Below are 26,664 nucleotides of genomic sequence, written 5' to 3'. Positions count from 1 at the left end.
TAAGCTAAGAGCAGCACAAGATGCACAAAGGAGTGCAGGAACAGCAAGAATACATTCTAATACATGGAGGTGCCTTTCTTGTTGAAATGCTCAAACTCTGGTGACAAATGCCTAGATGAACTGGGGATCAAAATTATATTTCTGGTGAACACAGAGCCTACTGGCTGGCATAGCCTAGATATACCAATAGGCCTTTGATATTATTCATGAGCTTTTATCTAACAGAGTAAATAGCAACTGGAAGACAGTAATAACCCCTTACTGACAGCACGCTGTTAATTTCTCTTGGCTTTACATTTTAAATGCTATGTACATATCCCATACATTTAAAGAAGCTTATAAAGGTTTAGAGTGGCCTCGACTCTGGTGGGCCAGGTTTTCACACAACATCTATAATGATTCTTTTCACAGTGAAGGCCTTAAAAGTAGGCTCTACTTTTAAAATACTGTTCACAGGAGTCTTAGTGCCAGAACAAATTTTCAAGAGATGTCTTCAGAGTGCATGCATGAGTACAGGTTAGGGGCTGCCCTGCTGGAGAGCAGCTCTGTGGAAAGGGACCTGGGAGTCCTGGTGGACAACAGGATGACCATGAGCCAGCAATGTGCCCTTGTGGCCAAGAAGGCCAATGGCATCCTGGGGTGCATCAAGAAGAGTGTGGCTAGCAGGTCGAGGGAGGTTATCCTTCCCCTCTACTCTGCCCTGGTGAGGCCGCATCTGGAGTATTGTGTCCAGTTCTGGGCTCCCCGGTTCAAGAAGGACAGGGAGCTGCTGGAGAGGGTACAGCAAAGGGCTACAAAGATGATTAGGGGACTGGAACATCTTTCTTATGAGGAAAGGCTGAGGGACTTGGGCCTTTTTAGTCTGGAGAAGAGAAGACTGACGGGGGATCTTATGAATGCTTATAAATACTTAAGGGGTGGGTGCCAGGAAGATGGGGCCAGGCTTTCTTCAGTGGTGCCCAGTGACAGGACGAGAGGTAATGGGCACAGACTTGGTCATAGGAAGTTCCATCTAAACATGAGGAGGAACTTCTTTACTTGGAGGGTGGCAGAGCACTGGAACAGGCTGCCCAGAGAGGTTGTGGAGTCTCCTTCTCTGGAGATATTCAAAACTGGCCTGGACGCATTCCTGTGCAATCTGCTCTAGGTGAACCTGCTCTGGTGGCGGGGTTGGACTAGATGATCTCCAGAGGCCCCTTCCAACACCTACCATTCTGTGATTCTTTCCAGACAACGAAGCAATTTTCTGCGTGTGCTCTTGAAGACCACATGACTGGGTGGGTATTGGGTTTTAAGTATTTAGCCTTTGAGTATTTGCTGAGGCTATATAAAGTTTTACATTTCTTGTTGTAAGAAGTGCTTTGATGATGATCATGCTCACTATTATGCCAGAGATGTTCATTACCTTTCAAAACTAAGGTTTCTGTCTTTCCTGATATTTAAAGAGTTAAGCTCTTAATTGTACAACATTCTGAGGATCAATTATTTCTTAAACCAAAGGTATTTCCAATTAATCGGTAATCTAAAAAATGATAGTCCTTTATTCACACAAGTACCACAGGCTAGAAGGATCTAGGATTGTGGTGGACTTGGCACTGTTAGGCTAACTCGATGATCTTAAAGGCCCTTTCCAAGCCAAATGTTTTCTGTTCTATTCTTTCAAAGAAGTTGGGAAATACGCTGAAGGAGAAGAGCTAGTCAAATAGGAAAAATACATGTATTTTGCTTATGGAAAAAAATCCTAAATTAGAAACACAGAGTTGCACACATGAGCACTAACATGTGGAAATGTAAAAATGATGGACTATGCCTAAAGAAAAAAAATCTTCATTTACAGCTACAAATCTTTGGTAGTATAATTACAAAAAGGAATACCACTAACCAAAAGCTAACAAGGCAATATGAGAAAGTTACTTACCCAAAACTCTCTTCTTCTCAGAAGCTAGGTCTTCACACTTAAGCTTTGCTTCTCAGGATAAAAGCAGCAAAAACTCTTAACAATACTAAATCACTCTGGTGCTTAAAACTGTCGAAGAGAACGGCAGGCTAGAAGTTCAACCAATTCCTTTTGGTCCACAGCATATCCTTTTTCCTCTCTCCCCAAATCACAATGCTTCCCTCTTTATTTTCCAGTTAGTTCCTGAGTTTGGAAAAGTTTTCTTTTAGAATTCTGAACTTTATTCAACTAAAAAAGCAGTGTCACTGGACACTGAGCTTCGGGATTCTTGAGCCAAGGAGAAAAAATTCCTTTACAAAAATCAGTGTGGTGGCTTCCTTTGAAATAGAAATGAATCTGACAGTCTTTCTGATAATCTGAATACAGATAAGAGACCTAATCATCTTCATTCTTAATCTGCTTCCACAGATGTGGCAGGAATTGTCTTTCTGACAATATCACTACATTGTTATAAGTGATTTATGAACCGCTTAACAGCAGCCATTCACAGTTCTTCAGTGCTCGAAGTACTGATGCACACCAGAATATCCCATGTTATTAATACTGGCCCTTGAGACATCAATGTTCAGTTGTGCCAAGAGATGCTGCAAGGCTAGTACAATTGAGCTTTGATTTACCAAAAAGAGGCACATTAACGGAGCAATGGGAGTAAAACTGGTAGATTTCACAAAGTATGTCGAGGATTTTAACAGATATGTCTCAAAGCTGCTACCCACACAGTGAACCTCCAGCTTTCATGTATTCTCCAACTTACTCAATTACAGAACAGTGATTTTCCATATATCAAGTAGATAATATTTGGCAGAGTACCTAGCTTCTGGCATATGGTCCACTGCAGATTAGGCTGCCATGCTGTGCCTTCCCTGTGCTTGGGGTCAAGTATTATAATTGTTCTTGGACAACGGAGGCTTGAACTTTAGGCATTTGAAGCATCAATACTGCACTTCAAGAGATCTTTCTGGGGACCTCAATTATGTCTTAAGGGACGTTACACCTTCCTTTAGAACCATCTATAAACACATTTGAAGTCCTGCAATCTGAAAAGACTGATGTAACAAATACGAATCATGATAATTATCATTATTCTTTAAGATGGACTAGTTTTGAAGATGTCTTCCAGCTTTGACAGACAGAAAAGCCTGTAAGAAAAAGGCATCTAGAGAAGTGCTGGACTAACAGATCCATGCAGAGGCCTGCAGTAAAGAAATACTTAGGTGCTAAGCATTAATATTCCCAGCAAAATTGGGTACTCTCCTACTCTGAAGCAGTGATGCAACAAAAACAAGGCTGTAATAACGACGACGTACTAGCAGAAAGAAATTCAACCTATAAAAAGGCCAACACTGCAAGGGACTCAGCGTTTAGATAAGCACTGAAGTGTTAAGCCAGCATCAAACAACTAAGAAAACAAGTTCTGAAGATGGGCACTGAAGCACTTGCATGAATTGTAGTTGAAACTAGAGAGCAATAGCGACCAAAGTGTACAGGAAGACTTGCAAAGAGCACTGGCAAAGTGCAGATTTTGAAGTATTGCAGAAATGCATTGTAGTGTCTTGAATGTATCTCAGAAATACTAAACTATGCTTAAAGAAGAATAAGGCTAAGAAAAAAATGCAATAAGCACCACTGAGCTATACATAAGTGTTTATGCATTAGTCAAGGTGGGACAGCTACTACAAGAAGATCTTTTTCTGAGCAAGAGACATCTGACTTAAGTATTCATAAGAAGTTGCTTATATTGACTAGAAGTTGTGAGTAATGTGCAGTAATGGGTCTAGTGTACTCTAATGCATAACAGACCTCAAGCAGAAAGAAAGAATGAAGAAAAGTTGCAAGTACTTGTCTGATTCTGACAGTCTTGAACTGTGAAGCTAAAATCAAAGAGCAAGAGGGCTTCTCAGATAATGGCTCAAGCAAATACTATGTATTACTTTTCTATACTATAAAAAAGCACAATGGAATTTCTATCCCAGTATGATACATATGGTTGACTAAATTTTGTATTCACTTTGAACATCATTAACCAACAGCACTGCTGTAAAATTGTAGATCTGCCCAGAAAGCACCTACTAAGCTCAATGAATACAGAGAGCTGTCTACATGGCTTGAAGCATTCTGCTAATATAAACTTATTTTAGTAAACATCAGAAAGAAGCCACTGAATTTCTCTACCTAGCCATCTCTTAGCTGTTAATAGCAAAGGTCCAATTAAAGGTCTTATTTAGATTGTTCAATCAAATAAAACATAACCAAACATGAACATATTACAAGGTTTAGCATAACACTGCAAATTATGAATAGATAATTCAGTGGGTCACTAATACACTAGGGGGTTAGGACTCAGATATTTGTGCAAGAGCTAATAATAAGATGTGACAAAAGAAAACCATAAGCTGCTTTTTCTCTCCTTATACCTTCAAAAAAGAAGGAGAATACAGATTTTGTTGACAGTGTTAATTTGGAGGGATGGAGTGCATGTTTAATGTGTAAGGATTGCCAAAACCTGAGATTTCACCTCATTTGCTATGTTAAGGATACAACTTTTTTACTATATACTCAAAACACACTGTGGTATCAAAAGCTATCTAATCTGTTTTAAATCAGCACCTTATCACAACACCATGGTCAAGACAGTGAGGAAACTGGTAAAAAGGGAAGAAAAGCTTGATAATGTTGGATTCTGCAATGGGGAGAATCAGTGCCACTGAAAGCCGGATCCCAGATTTTTAGCCTATGGGGTACCATTAATATAATTCAGTAGTGTTTAGATCAGTCTTTACAATACCATCCTTGGGTTCTAGTGGTACACTGATCAAATATTTTAGACAAACAGTATTTATAGGCTATAGTATGCAAAACTACTAGAGACTAATCTGTGGAAGTGCTTTCTTACTGCCCTGGTTACGCTGTTCACACATTATATGAAACTGGTAGAAGAGCCAATTGGTAGAAGAACCTTGGACCATACTAGGCCACATGTTATGTGCTGTACTTTCTCTGACAATTAAAAAGAATTATGCTGCCCTCCAAAGAGTAAGGTTATTTATATATTAAGCTGAAATTATTGTGGTGATGGTTTTGACAATTTAAAGACAACCAAACAAAACATGTCATGTTCTTTCCTTTAAGAACTACTTTACTTCTGGGATGGGTTATTTTTCATTTACTAATTTTGTTAGCAGTACATACATGTTTATAAAAAGAAGCCAAAATATTGTTCTACCACAAAACAAACAAGGTGTTTTGAAAGATTAAATGTTAACTTTTTAGCTACAAAGTTACCAAAGAAAACAAGTCTCCTATTTAGTATGTATCTACAGAAGTACAGCTTTATTTTTGTTCAGATTTACAACTGGCAGATGTGGCATGACAAAAATCTTTATTTCCACAGAAATCAGAGTCAAACCATAGATGCTGAGTGCTAATGGGAATTTATCACAAGAATTTTAAGGAACCTCCCTCATGTTAGTAAGAAAAATGAAGGGGCAATTCTGTCCAGTTTCATCCAATATTTAATGAGTAAATTCTTTGATTCATTACAACAAGTTTGATTATATAATTTATGTGATGTCTCACCTAGATCTATAATAATGCTTATAGGTTGTGTTTATTTGTTTAACCAAATCACACCAGGACATTAACAAGAGATTCATCTAGGCACTAAAAAATCAATTGGTTTTACATCCAAATGATTGGAAATAACTTTATCCATAATGTTCATTCATTTGTTTTAACAGGCCCACAAAATAGCCTGTAAGATGCCCTACTTTAGCAATAAAAAAGTTTATTTTATAATGTAGGCAAAGTAGATTGGGAAAGAAATAATTTAACTAATTTTGTTCTTTATTTTGGTCTCTTTCCTCTGCATACTTACTGGAATTTGGCATGAGAAACAATACTGCTGTAAAAGCATTAGCCACTCTTTTGCACTTTATTTAGAATCCTTTAATTTCTAGCAAGCCTTTCCATTTAGCTTGGGTTGTTTGGTTTTTTTGTTTGTTTTGGGGTTTTTTTTGTTTGTTGTTTTTTTTTTTTTTAAAAACTTCATTTTCGGTATTCACAATAGGTCAAAAACCTTAACACAAATTCATGGTACAGCATTTAAGAGCTTGTAGTTCACTGTAATTTTCTTAGTATGTTAAAAAAAGATAAAGCACTACAAAAAGGTCAGCCATATACATATGCAGGTTGTTCTCATCTTTTACCTTGCTGTCTTTGGAAGCAGTAGCACCACTCATTGTTAGATATCAAACTGTCCTTGTATGTGTCACAAGAATTGAAGAACGCCCTGGTGCATGGTTCATTCTTGTCAAGGTAAATGCTTCCAAGTTCTGACTGGTCCAACAACAGGTCATAGTTCGTATCAAGCCTGTTAAACATCCAGCCAAGGGAGTCTTTGCAAATTGGCAAAATGCTGGTATCAAATCCTAAGAGGCAAAAAAAAAAAAAAAAAAGAAAATCATATAGCAGGAAAGATACAGCAGCTGCCGAGCTCAGCCACCACAAAGGAATGCTGCATCATGGAAATTGCTCCAGTGGTACCTGCATACAGTACATAACAGTGTATGCTATTGAAATACTACATATAAATTATATGCCAGCTTTATTTTAAAAAATCATTAAATTAACCTGCTAAAAACGTTAATCCCACCATCAGTGTCAAAGCATTTAGAAATATGAGTTTTCTTGTCAAACATACCAAACATTATGTACAGTAATAAATGATCTACAGTGATTTCCTGGAAAATAATTCTGTTGAGGAATTTTAGTGATATTATAAATCAGGAGAGTGAAGCTTAAGTGGTTTGCAGAACTAAGAAGAGAATAAATTCCAGGTAACTTGTTGGAGTCCATTTTTTTCTTCCTATAACATATATTCAATTCTATGAAAAAGGAACACAATACTCAGCCTCAGCAATGCCTTGAAAGGTATGACATTTTGTCTTTACCTGATATATTTTACAGCTTGGAGGAGGCCATGGAAAAGGTGATTGCTAAGAGCAGCTGGCTGCCAGTATCAGACCTACTAATGCAGCTTGCATCTTCCTAAGTTGTTGCTCAGAAAAAGGGCCATCGGGCTGAGTTAATTATTCCTATAGCCAGAGCTCATGTTTGTTTTTCCTGCATCAACTGTAAAGTACATGCAGACTTGCATATGGACATGGATGGGAAATTCAGAAACCACCAGGCCTCTTGCCTATGTAGAAGATGTGAGCTGCATTTGATATACACACACATTTTTTCCTGTTCATGTGTTATGGGTCGTACCACAGGCTTATGGTGCATGTGGCCAGGCAGTTGAGTATACATCCTAATACAGAACAACATTTAGCGCTACTATTCTTCTACATCTTTTTAGCTAAAACTGAGTACTGAAAAAATGAGATTGGCGAATACCGGCTATAGAAAAGTTGAGATAAGAGCACATAGGAATTCCCAGTTTCTACTGCTGTTAAAATCAAGCCTGCCTGCCATAGTTGTTCTGAAAACAAAGAAATCTGAAAAGTGTTTCTATACTGCTAAAACAGGTCAACTTGGAGAACTCAGTAATCAGAGTTAGAAATCAGTACATTTTCCCTTTAGATATGTATGTATGTGGAAATGCCCATGCTATGGTAGAACGACCATTTTGGAAAGGAAAAGAAGAAAGCTGATAGCACCAAAAACTCCCTGTGGAAGTCAGACGACAACCACATAAACTCTCCTTCCCCAGAAATCCTAAATTAACTATGACTTTTTATCAGGGCAGTCTCACTTTTTCTTGCTCCTTGTTGATCTCTCGCATTCATTATTATTTCTGCTTGACAGAAAGAAAAGAAAAAAGCAAAAAAATAAAGCAAGCCATTTGATATTTATGATATTTTTGTTGTGTTTAACACAATTTAAAAACATAGCCAAGCATTCAACCAATGGACTCTCTCTTCCTTCCTCTCCAGCCCCTGATAAAAAGTCAAGACAAAACAACCTATTTTTTTTGTGGATTAGGAAGAGCAGAGAAAGACAGGACCCAACTGAATGAATAAGGATATATAGTAGAAGTGTTTTTCAACTTTATCTGTAAAAGATATCAAAATTATTTAACAGGTGTTTCCAATTTGAAAAATCCTGGAAGGTTCCTCCACCTTAAAACATTTTGTCTAAGAATGAACGTTCAGTATAACATTATTTACCTCTAAGGCTCTGTTCCTGAAGGCCTCTTAACACTTCCCAGATATTTCTCTTTTCTCTGCTAGTCCTGCTTTTAGCTAGAGATCCTCCTCAAGACCTTGGATTCGGAAAGGAGTCTATATGAAACATACTGTTTCCTATCCTGCCTTTTGTGTACCTGCATGAAGGGAGGAATTATTACTCCTGTGCTCACAAAATTTTTCTGAATTTGGCATTCTGGCCAGCTCACCAAACTGTAAGACAAGTTGCAGAAAAACAGCAACCATGAGGGGACAGATTTTAATGAATAAGATGCCAGCTAGAAGGGAATATAAGATAAAAGCCACTTTAAAGGTGTATTCAGGGATGGATCTTGTGGGCCAACATAGATAACTGTAGATAATAATACATCTGCATGTGGGATTTTAAGCACAAGTTTATTGAAAGAGGCATTACTTTCGAGCTTGGGAAAAAGTATTTTTAAATTAGCATTTATGGTCCATGCTGGAAAAATTTACATCATTTAAGTACTTTGTATTTTAGGACACTAGAAGCTAACATTATGTATTTCATAAACTTTACTGAGGAAAAGGGGAAAAAACCCTCTCAGTCAGTTTCAAATTTTACTCCAAAAAGAAATAAATTTATCTGAAGAATAGTGAAAGACCACTCAACATTTCAAAGGTTTTATGCATCACTAAATTAAGGCTGGAATGATATTATATATATCTGCAGAAGATTTTATCCCTATTTTTTTCTTGATTCCCTTAACTAGCATTAGCCTGTGAATTGAGTTCATCCTCTATTCCCATTCCTCAATTTTTTCTGACTTCTTTCTATATAGCTTTTAGATTTTTTTTAAAAAGTGTGTCTAATAGTGATGTCCCACTGGATTTTTATCAATTACATTTTTCATAGTTAAGGACAGAATTTGAAATTAAAACATTTGCATTGGAGTCATCAATAGCGTTAAAAAAAAGATCATTTTATTACAAATCACTGATATTAACAGTACAGCACCAGAAAAATGTCATTATGTTGCAATATTTTCTATAAATCCAGTTAAAGATAACTATAATTCAGTATTTAAATATAGAGTTTGAAGTCTGATATTTATGATATACACTTCCTAGTAAGCAGACACCAAGTTGGGCGGGAGTGTTGATCTGCTTGAGGGTCGGAAGGCTCTGCAGAGGGATCTGGACAGGCTGGATCGATGGGCCAGGGCCAACTGCATGTGGTTCAACAAGGCCAAGTGCCGGGTCCTACACTTGGGTCACAACAACCCCACGCAATGCTACAGGCTTGGGGACGAGTGGCTGGAAAGCTGCCCTGCAGAAAAAGACCTGGGGGTGTTGATCGACAGCCGGCTGAAGATGAGCCAGCAGTGTGCCCGGGTGGCCAAGAAGGCCAACGGCATCCTGGCCTGTATCAGAAACAGTGTGGCCAGCAGGAGCAGGGAGGTGATCGTGCCCCTGTACTGGGCGCTGGTGAGGCCGCACCTCGAATGCTGTGTTCAGTTTTGGGCACCTCCCTACAAGAAGGACATTGAGGTGCTGGAGCGTGTCCAGAGAAGGGCGACGAAGCTGGTGAGGGGTCTGGAGCACAAGTCTGATGAGGAGCGGCTGAGGGAACTGGGGTTGTTTAGCCTGGAGAAGAGGAGGCTGAGGGGAGACCTCATCGCTCTCTACAACTACCTGAAAGGGGGTTGCAGAGAGGTGGGTGTTGGTCTCTTCTCCCAGGTGACGAGTGATAGGACAAGAGGAAATGGCCTCAAGTTGCGCCAGGGGAGGTTTAGACTGGATATTAGGAAAAACTTCTTCACTGAAAGGGTTGTCAGACATTGGAACAGGCTGCCCAGGGAGGTGGTTGAGTCACCACCCCTGGAGGCATTTAGAAGACATGTGGATGAGGTGCTTAGGGACACAGTTTAGTGGTGGACAGCAGTGTTAGGTTAGCGGTTGGACTTGATGATCTTAAAGGTCTTTTCCAACCTCAATGATTCTATGATTCTATATTATAACTGGCACATCAGAATTAATAAACCTACTTCAAACAGTAACATTTCATATAAGAAACTTCTTTTTTTATTTCCAAGCCTGAAAAATAAAGTTTACATATATTAAAGCTGTCATAATCTATGTATTAAATAGCACCATATACTGGAGAAAAAGCACTGTGGGTCATGGGGTCTAGCTTTCTACTAAATAACTGTTCAATGCAATAATTTCAAAATGCAATCATGCTTTACCTTGAAAGTAGTTTATGTTTCTTTTTTCAGTATTTGCTTCTGAAGTAGTTTGTGTTTTTATTTACAGCCCAGGTATATTTGTTATTGTTTTTACTATTTTTTTAGTTCTTTCTCTTCTCTGGTACTTACAATTTTAGTGTTATAAATGAGAAAATCACATCTCTTCTTAGTTTTCATTTGCTTTGTTTCACTAAGCCAAACTCTTTCACAACCACCAGTCACTGCAGTGTAGGAAAATCTGAAATCTAGGTCAAATATTAGTTTAGGTGAAATAAATAAAAATGGCTAAAGTATTTCAGAGGTAAGCCAGGCACATGTTGACAGAGACAGAAGCAGCTTTGTTTGATCTAAAATGGAGCAGTCCACCTCCTCCAGAACTGCTACACCAGATAAAGATTATTACCTCAGTTCCATATTCACATTATAAACCCTTAAGACATTACTGTGGTAAAGTAAAATTCTTGGTTTAATTTTAAAGAACCTTTAAGGAACTGTCCAAACTTAAGATTATCAGAAGTGCTTTCTCTCTGCAGTGACTTTCTTCCTCTACTATAATATTGACAAAATAACACAGGTGTCACTCTTGAAAGTGATATACTCAAAAAAAGAGTCAGGAAAGCACTTAAGTACATACCTAGAGTTTAACATCTGCTAACATGGTTTGACACATGAGGGGGTCAGGTGATACAGAACTAAGAATCAGAAAATCACCAAGTGACCTAGAACTAGGAAATACGTTGCCCAAATTACAGACTACGTATATTATCAGTTTGAGCACCAACCAGAATGCTGTTCTTACACGTTTTTCACAGTTGTGACACAAAACAAAAAGCAGAAGCTAAAGGGGAAAAATTAGTTTAGTTGAAGGATAGTAATTTATTCTTGATGATTAAACCAGGACATTATACTGAGGAGAGCAAAAATTGGTGCTCAGATGTCTCAATTATGAAAGAAGACTTTCTCTGATTTTAACCACTTATTTGAAACCTATTTCCATATACCATAATGAAATGAGCTGTTATACAGCTATTTCTGAACATTGTCTAGAAAAATGTGAAGTACTAGCTTAAGCTCTTTTCCTCAGCCAAACCAATCCCACGGGAAATATTATTGAGAAATATACCCCTCCTCTATGGCTGACACACTAGCATTCAAACCATTTCCTCAAAAGGAACCAACAGAAAAGCTCCTGTGTTTCTGATTATCTCTCAGGGGAGAATTTCAACTCCTACTAAATATAATCTGCTTTTCAACGTAAAACTATTGTTTGCTTGCTTATTAAGCTCATAAGTAATAAATGCTGTGTACATTGAAGAAGATAGCTTTTGACATTGTGTGGAAATCAAACCAGCATACGTACATATGGTGCACATATTGCATTAGATAATAATTGTTTATCTAATATGCCAAGAGAAGTAAACTGCATGATTCTTTCCAATACCAGGACGCCTGTCCAGTACAATAAAAGACACTGACAAATCATACATGTGAATAAACACACATGCACTCTGCTAGAGTCCTGACCGCAATCTAGACCATGGCTTTAACTTGTTCAGCATGCAAGCTGCATAGCAAGAAGGTTCTCACTTGTGATGGATTTGTCTCATATTCTGGCTATCAGAAAATCCAGTTAACAGCATCTCACAGCTGAGGCCTACCGTGCATGTGCTGGGAACAAGTTTTCCTTCCTAATGTAGTTTTATCAGGACAGACCTGAGCAGGAAGAACTAAACTGAAGAGAGGACTAAGCAGACGTGAATGCTTTCTGTCGTATTTGCTGTTCACAAAAGTGCTGATCTAGGTGAGACTCATCTGGCTCCATACTAGCCCAAGAAGGAGACAGCATTAGGCATAACATTTTCTGTCACCTGTCTAAAGTTGCAATATATCCCTGCTCACTGTGATTTCACAGGTAGAAGCGGACCCTGAGTTAGGGCAAGATATGGGGAAGGTACCAAAGGTCTTGCAATAAGCCTAGGATAACTGACTCTCATTTTACAACAAAAGGTACACGGGAAAGAAAAGAACACACAGCTGCAATGTCCCTTAAACACCTGTGAAAGTTTGTACCCTGAAGTCTCTCCTTTTTCAGAAAGTGTCTTAAAGAATTTTATATGGAGGTGGGGAAAAAAAAATAAAAATCAAGATGAATCCTATTGCTGGAAGCTACTAGTTTGCTAATAGATTGACACTTCAGATGAAATATATTCTGTTGGTCATCAAACTGATCATTTTATTAATAGGAGTGATTGATAAGGAAAAGTAGAAGATACCTGAGGAGGTAGAAATAAAATAAAATGCTACAATAAACATCTATATATGTTTCATTGTGTATAAGGATAATTCTGTACAAAAGACTGAATCAAAACAAACTTCAGTCAACAATACTAATTTAGTTTGTTCAAAGTCTTAATTTTAAGTAAAGATGGATTAATTTAAAATTCCTGCTCAGAATTCTTTCTAGGCTGGATTTCTTCTTCTAGACTCTTGCTTTAAGGATGCCTGGGCTTACACTAACCTGACACACGCAGAAAGTCATTAGAATAACCTTTTCTTTCTAGCAAACTAGAACTATGGTTCAAGTGGCCAGCCTGGACACCCTTGCAGTACAGCTTACAGGATGTTTTCTGAGATAATCTTAGGAAGTAGCCAAATTCTCAGGCAGTCAGCATTTTCAAGACATCAGAAATTATGTTTAAAATGGCAATTCTTTTTATCTCTTATAACTATACAATGACTGTATGGGAGAGTTCTGACAGGAGGAAGCGAAAACTTACTGTTCTGCTTACGAGTTCTGTCTGTACATCAGAGTTTCCAAATATGCTTCAGCAACAAAGATGAGGGAAATCTAGTTTATCTCTGCATAATGTCAGCTGTGTCATCAATAAGGAACTTAGGATAGTCAGAATGAAGCAAAAATCTCCAAGAAAAGATCTGAAACTGTTAATTTTGTTTACACTTTTCTATACAAAATTGGTCTTTTCCTGCTGCAAGTTTGTTAAGAGTATTGGCAATTTTAGTGTAATAGTATCTCACCACACTAGTTCTAGACAAGCCAATTAGAATTAATTTTCTTTCAGACTTCTTGTATTTTTCTGTTATTTTCAAAATTATTAGTGTATTAGACTCCAATCAATCATGTTATTCCCAAGCCACAAGAGGATATTCTATTACCTTTGGCCTCTGGTCTTTCATCTTCTAACATGACAAGGCGCACAAGTATTCTTCAGAAATAGACTGCCTGTTAGCAGAAATATTTGTGGGACTATGGTATTTTTTGTGCTTTGCATTTGATGCATTAATTCCCTAGACTTTTATCACACAAAACTAATACAGTAAGGGAACAAATATTTTAAAAAACTTTAAACAGATACGTAAAATCTCACTTAATTTTTCAACTCTTTGTTACCCCATCCACAAGGGAATAATAATGGGGGCTATTATTGTAGTATGGGAGTAAAGTATCTTTTTCCCCCTTGTGCCATCTATTTAGACCATAAATGGCCTGAGGACAAGATTTAAGTGTTTATGTAGCATTTATAGTAATGATACTTCTAGATATATGCATTCTGAATACATCTGGACACAAAAGGGATTTTGGAAACAAACCGCTATTAATTATTTGAAATATTCTAGTCTGCATTACTAATAAGATTCAGCTTTGGAAAAAATAAGTGTCAGTTAAACAAAATTATGTAACTCTTGTAAAAACACAAGAATGTAGGCACTTTACATTTTTAACTTGTTATCAGCATATTGATGGCTCTAGCAGAACAACTTAAATACTGTTGTTTGGTTTGTTTAGAAATAGTATTGATGATTGTATGGATCAATGTGGACTATTTAATAGCTGGAACAACTCTGAAAAGCACCAGAAAGGCACTATAAACTTGTACTGCATCTGCCTTGGTCAGAAGGACTGTGCCCAAGCCTTTTAATAAATCCTGTCCCAAGTGCCACCAGAGAGACTGAAATATGAAAAATCCTAAATGCAAACAGACAACCAGGAAGGGTGTCACAAATTGCTTTTTTAAATGCAGAATGGTTTTTCAGTGAGGAAGGAACTCTATGACAACAATAAAGGACAGCCTGGGGGAAAGGGTGCCAAAACAGATTTGTAACTCCCCAAGGGTAATGAACAACTCCAGGGATCTGCTAAAATAATTAGTACTCTGAAAGGGGAAGTTGCATTCAGGTGGCTTTTTCTCATAGCTTTTATTCTGTACAGACCAGCAAGTCTCATGTGCTAAGTATAAGGTTGTTATACATGATTAAGAAGTTCTTTGCAAGATTTATTTCTAGGTGTAGCTCTCAGACATCCCCGAAAGAGAGGCTGGACTCCCTGGTATACATAAAATTTAATGTGCCTGATGTCTTGGACCTACTATGACTTTGGAGACCAACTTTAGGGATTTCATTAGGGATACTACTTGAAAGCTTAGCTCTTGAAGAACAGTTTTAAGAATTTCTTAATAGTATTAGAAAGGACATTACCATGTTGAATGGTTATCACAATTTTTGTTTCTTTGTGTGTTTACAGGGACATAGTGACTGACTATTTTCTTCTAAACCACAGAGATGTTAATTTCTCGTAAGATGCAGTATCTTTTGCTGCCTCAAATGAGAAATTTTGAAGTTCAGAAATGTATATACCAGAAAAAACATAAAGTTGCATTAATGAAACCAGTTTTTAAACAATTTTTGCATCTCCAAATTCACAAATGAAAGAAAACTACTACTGATCGTATATTCATTCAATCACTTTCTGTGTACAGATGGACTGTCTTTTTGCAACAGCCTGTCAAATTAATTCAATCAAGTAAATATTGGCTATTTATAAAATCAAGTAAATATTGGGCAAATAGGATCTTCTATATTTGAAAGCAAATTTTTCTCACAATTAGATATATGCAGTTTGAGTAACTGACCATAGTACTAAAACACTAGACTCCAAACAGTTATTGTTCAAATGTTTTTGTGAAACACTGGGTTTTGTTTAAAACCTCTTTTTTAAAGAGAAAAAGAAAAGAAAAAAAGATAGGACAAACTGAATGTCTCACATGTAACCATTTTCTACAATTTGACTTGCTTTGTTTTAGTAAAAAGAAAATAAACATGCCAAAGCCTATCATCAAACTTCCATGTTTACATCCTAGCATTCCTATAACAAATAGCAAACTTTTCAACATTCTTGTAACAACACTACCTCTATTTTAAGGTTGATGAGGTGTAACTCTTTGAAACAGAAAATCTAATTTAAAACCAGCATAGTAATCAATTAATATTTTGTACAACATTCTAGCTGTTTAGGATTAATTTCTGGTACCATGTTACAAGTCTAAGTCAAACATTTCTGACAGCACCATGTTCACAGGGAATTTAAAGTCAGTAGTACAATGAAAACAGGTTTTTCCACACAGATTATATTTCCTTACCTGGGATGAAAAAGACCTCTGAAAAGACTATTCTTAGCCATCCAAACCAACTCTTGATTCTGTCTCTCAAAAAACTGGTAGGGTAGGATCCAGTCTAACTTGTGCTTAAAATTTCAGTTACCTCCTGAGTAAGTAAATGAAGTACGTGTGAATTCTTTATACCTTCAAAGGAGAGAACTTCATGACTTTGAAGGCTTCCAAAAGGAAATTCTGAAAACTGGCCCAGAAACCCATTTTTTTCCCCTCAATTGGAACAATTGTATTTGTAGAGAAGATCCTCATCTGAAGGCTTTTAAAAGCAAATAAATCTCTCTGCCTGCCTTAGAAAGATTCCTTTACTAGGTCAGGTTAAGTGGGAAAGATGCCACAGACCCTAAAACTTTGGAGGAAGCTAATCAGAATAGGACCATAACATTACCTGCAGAAGAGCTCCTCATGCTCACAGACGTCACAGACCAAAGTGCTTCATGCAGCTGAACAAAATACCCACATATCTCACAACTGCTTTGGACTACACAATCTAAGCAGATGGTTATTATCTTCTGCATTGTACATGACGTGCCAAAACATGAACATTCAGGATGTAGTAGATGTAAAATCAACATTAGGTAGACACCACTCAATCTTACCAGTATTGCTAATGTTATAGTAAGTGACCATAGAAGTTTGAAAACAAACGAACCAGTCTGGATCACATAACATATTTCTAGGTCCAAAAACTGACAAGGTCCAAAAATCTACAAGACTCTTGCATTTTTAGTCACATGTATTAAAATCATAGATCTTAAGTCTAAATACAGTCTTTGATTGCTATTATAAAGTAAAAATTTGCAAACAAACACGTGATAAAATAAATGTGAGTAAAATATATCCACGTACACATCATGATATGAATACCTGTCTCAAGTATAGATACTAGGTCTTACCAATGCCACCTGCGTGCTTAAGGAAAAAAAGCCAAGGAAAATGTCTAAGGGAAAAATCTCAGTCTTAAGAACTTCATGCTTGCACTACATTTCAATGTATTCAAAGTATTAATTGTGAACTTTACATTCCTGTATTACATAGAACCCAATTACTTGAAACACTTTTTATTTATGTATGCCGTAGTACTTAATAGCTGTACAGTTGCTTCTTTTATCATTGCCCAAATGTCTTTTTGAACTTTTACTGTATTATCAGAGTTCTAAACAGCTGTGCTGCTTTTTTGACCTTACTTATTCAGTGTGTTACCCTCAAAGTCAGTATTCAGCAAGAAACAGGACCCTACACAATGTTTCAACTGACATTTAACTGAGCAATGTGCTAACGCTAACTATATTATTAGATACACTTTACCTATTACTATACAAGAAATGCTTACTTAAGAGCTGCAGACTTTGTATTTTTGTTGTTTTTGTTACTGGATGAGAAGCAGATCACATGCCAGTTATGGGCACCAACCAGAATGTAAATTGGAAATATGTATTTTTAAATGTGTTTTTTTCAGTATCAATAAAAAGTGATATTACTGTATTACCACCTTACCTCAGAAACATTTTTTTCTCAATGTTCACAGAATCATCTTTAATTCATTGTGTTTTACAGAATTATTTGTATTTCCTTAGCATGAAAAATCACACAAAGAAATGACATTTCCAATTAAATGAGACAAATGGATTTCTTGAAAAAAGAAGAAGTAATGCTACAAATAGCAATCAAACAAAAGCTAAAAAAAAAATCCGAAATACTTAAAAAGTTAATAATGAAGGAACTAAGGTAAGCAGCCAGTGGTGGCCAAGTTCTGTGAAACATACTCTGGAGGAATTCATAGTTTGCTCTTCATATTAATGAAAGGTAGAGTTTTACGGCTTACGAAATCTAATTTGACTTTCCTTCACAGTAGGACAGCACTCTTGAAACTATTATTGCACACTTCAATTGCTCTTTTAAATAAGCCCTTTGATAATTACATTTTAAAACTTTACTACTTTCCACAACAAAAACCTATTTAAATATTTGAGGGGGTTAAAAACAAATTAGGTCCCCTAGTGTTTCCACTTCCATCAGTACTCCTGAGTCTTTTCCAGTTTGAAGTATATCCTTGAAAATTTCTTTTTACTTACTAGCTTTTTTTCCATGTGTTTTTCTGTACCAGTACCTACAGTGGCATCAACTAGCAACGATGGGTCACACATAATTACAGCTCCTGCACATTGTTTCTTGGTGCTAGCCATTCAGCAACTCATTTTTTGCCATCGAAAAGTTGCTCAAAATCCCTACTTGTTTCTTCTGTTTTGTCTCCTTATACAGCAGCTAATTATCAAACTCTTATCAAATAGACAATTTGGTAGCATTCACAAATGAAAGCATTGTGAATGGTAGCTGCCATACATTCTTACAAGCAGGAGTCCTGCCAAATAATGGTGAAAGTTTAAAGTGAACATCTTGTATCAGTACTAAGCCATAAATAAGAAATTAACTTTAGAAAAGCACAAAGTTATGGTTTTGTACACATGCCTATTTAAATCTCATGAGAATAAGGCAAGTCTTAGCAATGGAAATACAAAAGTACAGAAGTATCAAAGAGAACATCAAATAAGACAAGCAGAAATCTCTTACTGGTTCTTTCAGGCCTTTGAACAATCCTAGTCTTCTTATTCTGAATTCCACTTTCATGAAGTGCCTTAAACCAGTCTCTCAATCTGTTTGCAACCTCCCTGAATTCCAGGTCACTGCACACTGAAAAACAAAATGCAGAGTGGTTTAATGTTTTTCTCCTGGATGCTAGATAGAACTTTTCAAACTATGCTAAAAAAAGTAAAACACATAAAATAATATAAATATGTTCCACAGCTTTAATTCATACAGTTCAGTTTCATTACTTAGGTATGCCTTCAAAACCCAGTTAAGGTCCTCAGAAATACATGCCTGATATATAAAGCAATTATGAACTATTATATATATAAAAAAATTAAAAATGTCATTTGCAAACTGCTGCAAACTACTCTAAACAATTCTAGCACAGATATTTTCACATCTCACTGTAGATGAGGCTGAATGGCAGAGACACCCATGACAGTCTTTTGGAATTTCATTTCTATGTTCATTAAGGCAATAGTAACAAAAGCCCTACCAGAACAGGTCAAAGATGTGACTTAGGCAGATAATGCAGGAACACCCAACCTGCTTTCCTACGCCAAAGCATGAAAAGAGGAAATAGGGTGGACAGAGAAGGTGCTTCAGGAGTGTCCTGAAAGCTTATTTGATTGAATGTAGTTTTACAAGCCAACATTCGTGAGCACCTAACTGCAAACAGGCAATCGTACAGCCACTTGGTGATGCAAAGGATGGCTTCTTTGACCAGAAACAGCAAAGGTAGAAAAGCACTCAAGACCAGAGAGACCAGCTGTAGCACCAAGAGCAGAAGATTAGTAGCAGGCTGGCTGAAGTGTTGTACAGTACTGGTAGGTAGTATTGAAGCCAGCAGCAGAAGCAGATAATAGAAATGTGCAGTGAGGAGGCGTAGTCACCTTCACTATTAAGCTGCTGGAGAAGACAAAGAAAAGGTATGCTTGGAGCAAGCAGATATCCCTTCCAGAATTCTGTTTTCCCATTTCCTGTGTTTGAGAGTAGCTGGGAGAAGACAAGAGAAATAATAGGATCTGGAAGACGACAAAAGCGGGAAAGGCACTGGATGTATGCTTCCCACGGTAACAAAATACCTTCCACTGCCCTTGTCAACAGGTATCACTTCCAAATCAGGATTGTTTTCCAGGTCTACCAGTAACTGGCTAAGCTACAATCTGAAGACCTCATACCTAATTTAGCAGAGCTTCACAACGACACTCTTGAAAACAAATCTCCAGTTCGGCTTACTTTTCCTTTATTATGTAGCAATCCATAATATTTGGTGACATAGCTTTCAGTGCACTTCATTAAATTGAACAACACTGTGAAACACCTATTTGTATTTTAGAGTAAGATTGAAATATGTCATTATGTCAACAACTATCAATGCCTGTACAACAGCAGGCATCTAAGCATTTGTTTATTCGTTCTCTGCTGAAGTCTCTCTTGAGACTTCGATTCTCTCCATGAAAGACTTACATGCAATCTGTATGTACGTTTGCATATATTATGAACTGATATTTTTTATAAAACTTGTATTGTGCTTTTCTCATGAGTAATAGAACAAATTTTTTTCTGATAATTTGATAGGGAACTGGGGAAAAATTTTTCTTAATGACATGTGGGCGCGTATGCTCAAAAAACATCATATCGCAACAACTAGATGAAAATGGTCTCCTGAGCCAAGACTACATATCACAACTCAAACTTGTGGGATTTCTACGTTACAATGACACCTTCCTCTACCAATCCTTGCACCAGCTGACAGGTCAGCATAAAGAATCAGATATTAATTTGGGACTCCCTGCTTGTCTTTAATTTCCCCTCCCATTAAAGGGGGAATAGAAAAATATTATTCCCTTCTCTAACTACCCTCCCTTGGTTTAAAAGACAGACTTTTAGAATGGAATCAAAGCGTATGGAGAACAGCACAATCATTAGGGGCACCTGACCTGCCATCTAACCGCTTTGATTTATCTGCCCTGCACAACACTGTGTAATACCACCACAGATCCCAGAAATAACATAGCTACATTAATGTGGTGCACTGACCTGGCTGTTTTCATCTACTTCTAACTTGTCTATATGCAGTGCTACTCTGATTAACCTCTGATGCTGAGCTGACCTACTCAGAGCCAGCATATAAGCTCATTTACAGGCACAGACACACACCTATATGCATATAAATGTGTGCGCGTGCGTGTGTGTGTATACATATAAAAGGGAGAGCATGAGGAAGTGCCAGCTACAAGTAAAAGCTTAGCTTGAATAACATTAACAGAAAGGTGCACATGGCAACTGCATGATGGAGAGAATGTATTAATTCCTCTTTTCTGTAGAAGCAGACAAATAGACACGCTGAAGCTAATCATCTCCTAAGCTCATTAAGGTGTAAAAACAAAGCACTAAGAAAAGGAGTACCTCTTTGGCTGTTAGGTATAAGAATAAAATAGAGCTTGCTGTTTCAGCATCTGGTACTAGCCACTGTCATGCGCAATATGACATAAAATGACATTTTCTGTGCTCCTGTGAATTGCATTCCTTTCAAAATGGAAGGTACATACGGCACATTTTGGGCATCAGACACATCCCATATCACATCTCAGATTAGGGGCATTCTTCCAACTTCAACTTCTTATAACGCTTTTCCCAAACTTTGCTTGACAATTGAAATTATGTTTTTTATTCAAAACAAAGAATGATCAAATTGTAATAATTTTTGGTTCATTTTAATGATTTTGATAACTTTATCATGGGAATAGATGACCTTCAAAAATCAAGGCAATGCAAACAAACTGATTAAAACTGTCATTTGACTATTTTCCACCCCATAGCTACTCAAGTGCTCTCAAACATGGCAGGTAATTACGTTTACTGTATTATTAATTTAAATGCACAGTGAATTTTTGGTTCATGACATTTGGATTATGTCAAGTAAAAGCAGTTGTCTTCTATATGTGAAATATACACAAGAGATGCAGCAGAACTACACTAATCCACATACTTAATAATTCACATGGACAAACTGTGTTCTCAACAAGGATTTAAAGCATGCATTTATAACAATGTCTCCTATTTCAATATTTGAGTATCACAGTTTTTTTATCAAAGAACATTTAGGTCATTTACTAGCATCTCAGAAAAAGATTTAAATGGTAGAAACAGCCAGCAAATTAGAATTCTTGCTATGAAACTTTCTATTAATCATTTCTTTTCCACAGGATGCTTACAATATGTTAAAATTTTGAGCTGGTTAAATAACAACTGATCATGCAATTTAATTTTGACTGCTGGGAAGTAAAATACACTGGATTTTTTTTTCTGGTTCCCACCCCCCTACCCCCACCCTTTTCTTCTTTTCCTCTATTTTGGAATTTTCCATTGAGAAATTTAAGTTTCAGATTTCAGTATACTTACTATTTTCCAGAATGCTTTTCAAGATTTAGATATCCTAACATTAAAATAGCAGAATAATAAGAAAAAAAAAATAATTAAGAATGTATTTTTCATTTCACGGTTCCTGTTAAGTGGTTTTGATTGAGGCTACTTAAGGTTAATTCCCTATCATCTGATGTCAGTATTAATTCACTTCCATGATTACTCTTGCATATGGTCCTCTCTAAACATTCTGTTACATTATATTGTTTGAAGCATTTCAGAAACATAAAACAATTTGATGAAAATAATTCAGTTTTTTCTATTGTGATTATTGGGAAAAAAAAGCCAGTACTATCCTGACATAGGAATTAAAAAAAAGATATATAAAAAAGAGACCTTATTAGAACATGGTATTTTATACTGGAATATGACAAAGCAGAAAACAGATTTACCTAAGTATGTAAGAACATATGGTATTAGTAGTGGCAAATAGATCTTTAAAGTAGTACAGCTATTTCTGTAGTTAGAGATTAGCATTTGAGCACCTCTGGGCCAAGATCTCCCAAGTTATTACGTACAAGGTGCTTTGACTACTTAAGCCATGACAGTGGCAGGAAAGCTGCACTCATTACCCCAACCAGGGTAATTCTCTCAAAGGAAAAGACTGAATCTTCTGACAGTTCCCAAATCAGGTAGTAAAACCCCAGTTTGGTCCTATCTCCATACAGACATGTGTGCCAAAATTTGACACAAAGAACCACCACATACACTGCTTTCTTCACAGACAATGGTGCTTATATTTTATATAAGTAGCAATTCATGTGGCATCTAAAAAGTAAACTTCTTAACATTAAATTTGCTTAATATTTTCTTCATTAAAATTATATATTTATATGAATTAAAAAAGCTCTAAAATTATAGTATTTTCAGGTTTGGGGTTAAACATTAATATATTTACTGCTTCAAATATTGTACTTATAATTATAATATGATTGATATTTTGAAGATATTCCAAATAAATTTAATTAGTATTAACACAGTACATGAAATAGCCCACTTTGCATGAACCTGTTTCCATGTTAAGTTATAAACACATAGAACCAGAAATTGTGTATTAGCTTTTTTGCATGTTCTTACATTAGGAAAATTATCTGTAAGCTGCTCTACAGCTGCCATATGTACGCATAGCAAATTGCAAAACTGAATATAACTCTAATGTTATATGGCAGAAGCCATATTTTACAAATTTCCATTACAGTGTTTTTGTACGGTATGCATGAACTAAAAGCAAATTCCAGGACCATTCAAGATCAATGTTATTCTTTAACAGCTTTTTGTATGATTGTGCTTTACAACTATGGTTTGAACTTATTCATAAGAATGGGGGCTACCATAACCTAATACATCATGAATACCACTTGTTTTAATGTTGATTCAAACCGTAACTTTTTTTTAATTTGGATCAATCTGATCAGAATACTCACCACTCTGCAACAAGTGTAAGCAGCACATTGAGCAGTCATTCTCAAGTTATGAAAACATCATAATTTCTGGCTTACAGGGCAAGTACCGTACTCAGGTACAGTCTAGGGGGCAATTTTGCCTTAAGAACTTACACATGTAGTGCAAACATCAAATAGACTTGCATAATAAATATGGCCTGAAATGTTCTATGTTTCTCCATCCATCTGCTGAACAGAGCTGTCTCAAGTCTTATCGCCTTGCAAAAAGTCCAATTTTTAAAAAATCTCTTTTCAGGAAGAAAATATTTTTGGTGATAAAAGAAAACAAAATGGGGCAAAGTAAGTCTGGGAAGTAGCACAAGAACTTTTTGGGAAGTGGTGATGGGCCTGTCAGCTTTAATGTTAAGCAAGGTTAAATGAGACGTGGGGAGGATTCACTGTTGTGAGACTTTTGGATAAACTCCTCTTACCTTTTCTCTCCCTTCCTAAAAAAATCCTGTGCTTTCTGCTTGTCCTCTCAATTTCCTATGCTTCCTGCCCTGGAAAAGGAAGGGGCCAATGTCTGGATAACATGCAGCCACGGTGAGAAGTAGGTGCGGGACAGGATGTAGAGCAGCTTTCTGTTCTTGTTCCCATCCTTGTCTCGGGTACACACAGATTACTGTTTCAGGAAAGTAGCTGTCACTGGCACTACTTCTGATTCACTACCTTATCTCTTCCATGGGAGTAGCAGAGACATCTCCAGAGAAACTGTGGGATGGGCAGCTCAGGCTAGGATTCTGCTCCCGCTGCAGCCTGCCATCCCAGTCTTTTCCTTCTTTCGCCAATACCTTGAACTGGGCTTGTATAGTAGTGAACTGATCACAGCACAATGGTGTTACATTGTGCATCAGCCCAGGGCAAGATTATTTATTCTATAGAACATCTTACAGTTTCGGTGAACCAGACAGCCCGTAATACAACTTGTGTCTGAAATGATTTGAAAATTATTTGGAAATTAAAATATGCTTTGCTTAAACTTTAAAAAGTAGGAAGCATCCAATTGTCATAGCACAACAGAAAGAAAAGATGATAAAACAAAATATACAAAGTTCAGATTACTTAACAGCCAATTCATGATCAAAAAAATACATGTGATAAATACGTTACTGCCTTATTTAAGAAGCATAAAGCAAGGAGAGCTGATCAAAAGTTAGAGAAACCTACCCTCCATTTTTTCATAGGTTTTTAGTTAGCAAATTCATTTATGAAAAAAAACATACTTAGAGGATAGACAGCAATGACTTCATTGTACCTGAGTCAATATGGACAAGCGATTTTTGGTAACAAGAGATATTTCTGCCCACACAAAGTATAAGTATAGACTAATTGCTCACACATCCAGTCCAGTAGAAAAAGAATGCTGCATATATAGAAGCAATGCTAAAAAGTGCATTGATGTTTGCCAAATGTATCAGTGCCCATGAACATATATGATTAAAATTGCTGGAAAATGATAGAATTTGTTAGGTCACGCAAAGAATAAAAAATGGTGGTGCTATTAGCTTCATTTGTTATCAGCTCTTTAAGCATTTCTGTATCAAATTAGTATACAGGTTCCATATTGCTTCTTAATATAATATTACATTACTATGGAATTTTCCCTTCCTTTTTGTTTCATAATAAAGTCATATTTCTATACTGTGGCCAAAATGACTAAGGCAGTATTTGTACATTCTGAGTAAACTGAGGGCCTCAGACTAGAGAAAGAATCCCATTTAATGTTCCATGTATCAAGTCAGCCATACATATACAGACAAACTGAAGATTCCTATCACATGGGTTATTATAAAAGTATAAAATCCTTTCTAACATCTTCCACATGTTAAAGATATGATTTTGAATGTCAAATAACTTCAACTATGTAAAAGTTTTTTCTCAAAGCACTTAGCACACTTCAGATTTTTGTTCCTGTTTTGACATATAAAAGGAAAGAAGTAGCAAAATAACTTAAAATAGTAAAATAAACAATTTAATTCCCACTCACACACAAACTTATCAATAACTTTTGTTCACTTTCTAAGAACATTCAGATGAACAGAGAACAGATATAAAAGACTTCAGTCTAAAAAGCAGCTTTCAGAAAGTCATAAGAAGTGGAGAACAATACTCAGACATTATCACAGTTATAAACAATTTTTTTTTCAGAGGAGCTGGGCTGCACAACTTAACCCTGAGTTATGCTTAAGTAAAATCTTAAGTCACAAAAAAATTCAGGTATATTTACTGAAAATGTCTACATTTGGCTTTGTTTCTGATCTGTATTCTGTCTCAGTACAGTACCTGCCTCAGCACTCCACCTTAATTCACAGATATTTATGTGAATACACCTTCTATTCTGTAACAGAGAGGATCAGCCTAACACTCCGTTCGCTAGAATGCTATTTGCCATTGAAACGTGCTTGCTCAGAGTTACGCTATATGATGAAAAAAATATATTAATTACTGGGTTGATGCATTCTAGAATATGCTTAGGGACTTTTCGTCCCGGTGATCAGCTACTAAAGATACATGCTGCTGAAATTATTGTATGCACTAGTCTGTACTGATTTAAAATAGGTCAAGATGAGGTAATTCAGATCTATTCAGACTATTATTTCACCTGATAGACTGGGAGATGAATCTTTAATGGTGCAAGACAGACAGTAAAGGTTGGAGAAGGTTAGACAGTAATCAAAAAATGCATATTAAATCACATGAATCCACTCAGGAACCTGCCAAGAAGTACTTCTGTTTTTGTCTAATGCCAATGCAAGGCATTCCTGCTATTACAATCAATTCTAGTAGCCATTAAGAGAATTAGTATGTGGTAAAATGAAGTCACTAGCTCAAAGTTTACTGGAGTCTCCTGCCATTTGAAGTAATAAAACTGACTCTTTTAAAACCAACATATACGTCTATGCAAAAAATGAAAGGATCTGAAAACTTATAGATACCCAATCCAGAAATCTCTTTATAATAAATATTACTTAAATGTTAGGTGGAACCAACTGTTCAATTTGTTTTCACATACAGTAAATGTTACAGTTTGTGTTGGCATTTGAATATAATTTACTGATTGGAAGTAGCATATTTGAAAATGCTAATCAGTATGTGTTCTTTCAGTGCCTTTCAATTCAAGCTAATTGATGAAGAAGTAAAAATAGTGCTACTGAAAGCTATAAAGACATGCAGAACATATTTTGGGACTAGCATAATGGATTAAATTCCCTAACATATTTAAACCAGTCTTAGCTTTCTGACAGAACAGAAAACAAGTTATTTTAACAGTGTATATACTTTTTATATAAACACACAGAGACATACATATAATATTATTTGTAGTTTAACAAGTGTAAATCATTACCATACTGACATCATAAGCACACTGAAATACTGTTGTAT

At 36.4% G+C, this 26,664-nt stretch overlaps 1 protein-coding gene across 4 annotated transcripts in view; it reads right to left on the bottom strand.

Annotated features, from left to right (window-relative positions):
* SPOCK3 (SPARC (osteonectin), cwcv and kazal like domains proteoglycan 3) overlaps positions 1-26,664 on the bottom strand; it is a 224,430-nt gene that overhangs the window by 3,879 nt on the left and 193,887 nt on the right. For 3 of the 4 annotated variants that reach the window (XM_059817875.1, XM_059817874.1, XM_059817877.1), the window contains 2 exons: positions 18,392-18,511; positions 6,163-6,384 (listed from right to left, as the gene is read on the bottom strand). In XM_059817875.1, the coding sequence (XP_059673858.1) occupies positions 6,163-6,384; positions 18,392-18,511 (342 nt within the window). The remainder of the gene's footprint in view (positions 1-6,162; positions 6,385-18,391; positions 18,512-26,664) is intronic. The other variant, XM_059817876.1, reaches the window with a different exon arrangement.

This window comes from Gavia stellata, chromosome 5 (genome assembly GCF_030936135.1).
Source record: "Gavia stellata isolate bGavSte3 chromosome 5, bGavSte3.hap2, whole genome shotgun sequence".
Taxonomy (NCBI): Eukaryota; Metazoa; Chordata; class Aves; order Gaviiformes; family Gaviidae; genus Gavia; species Gavia stellata.
Note: the sequence above shows the minus strand (reverse complement) of the source record. Positions and strands in the feature narration are given on the sequence as shown.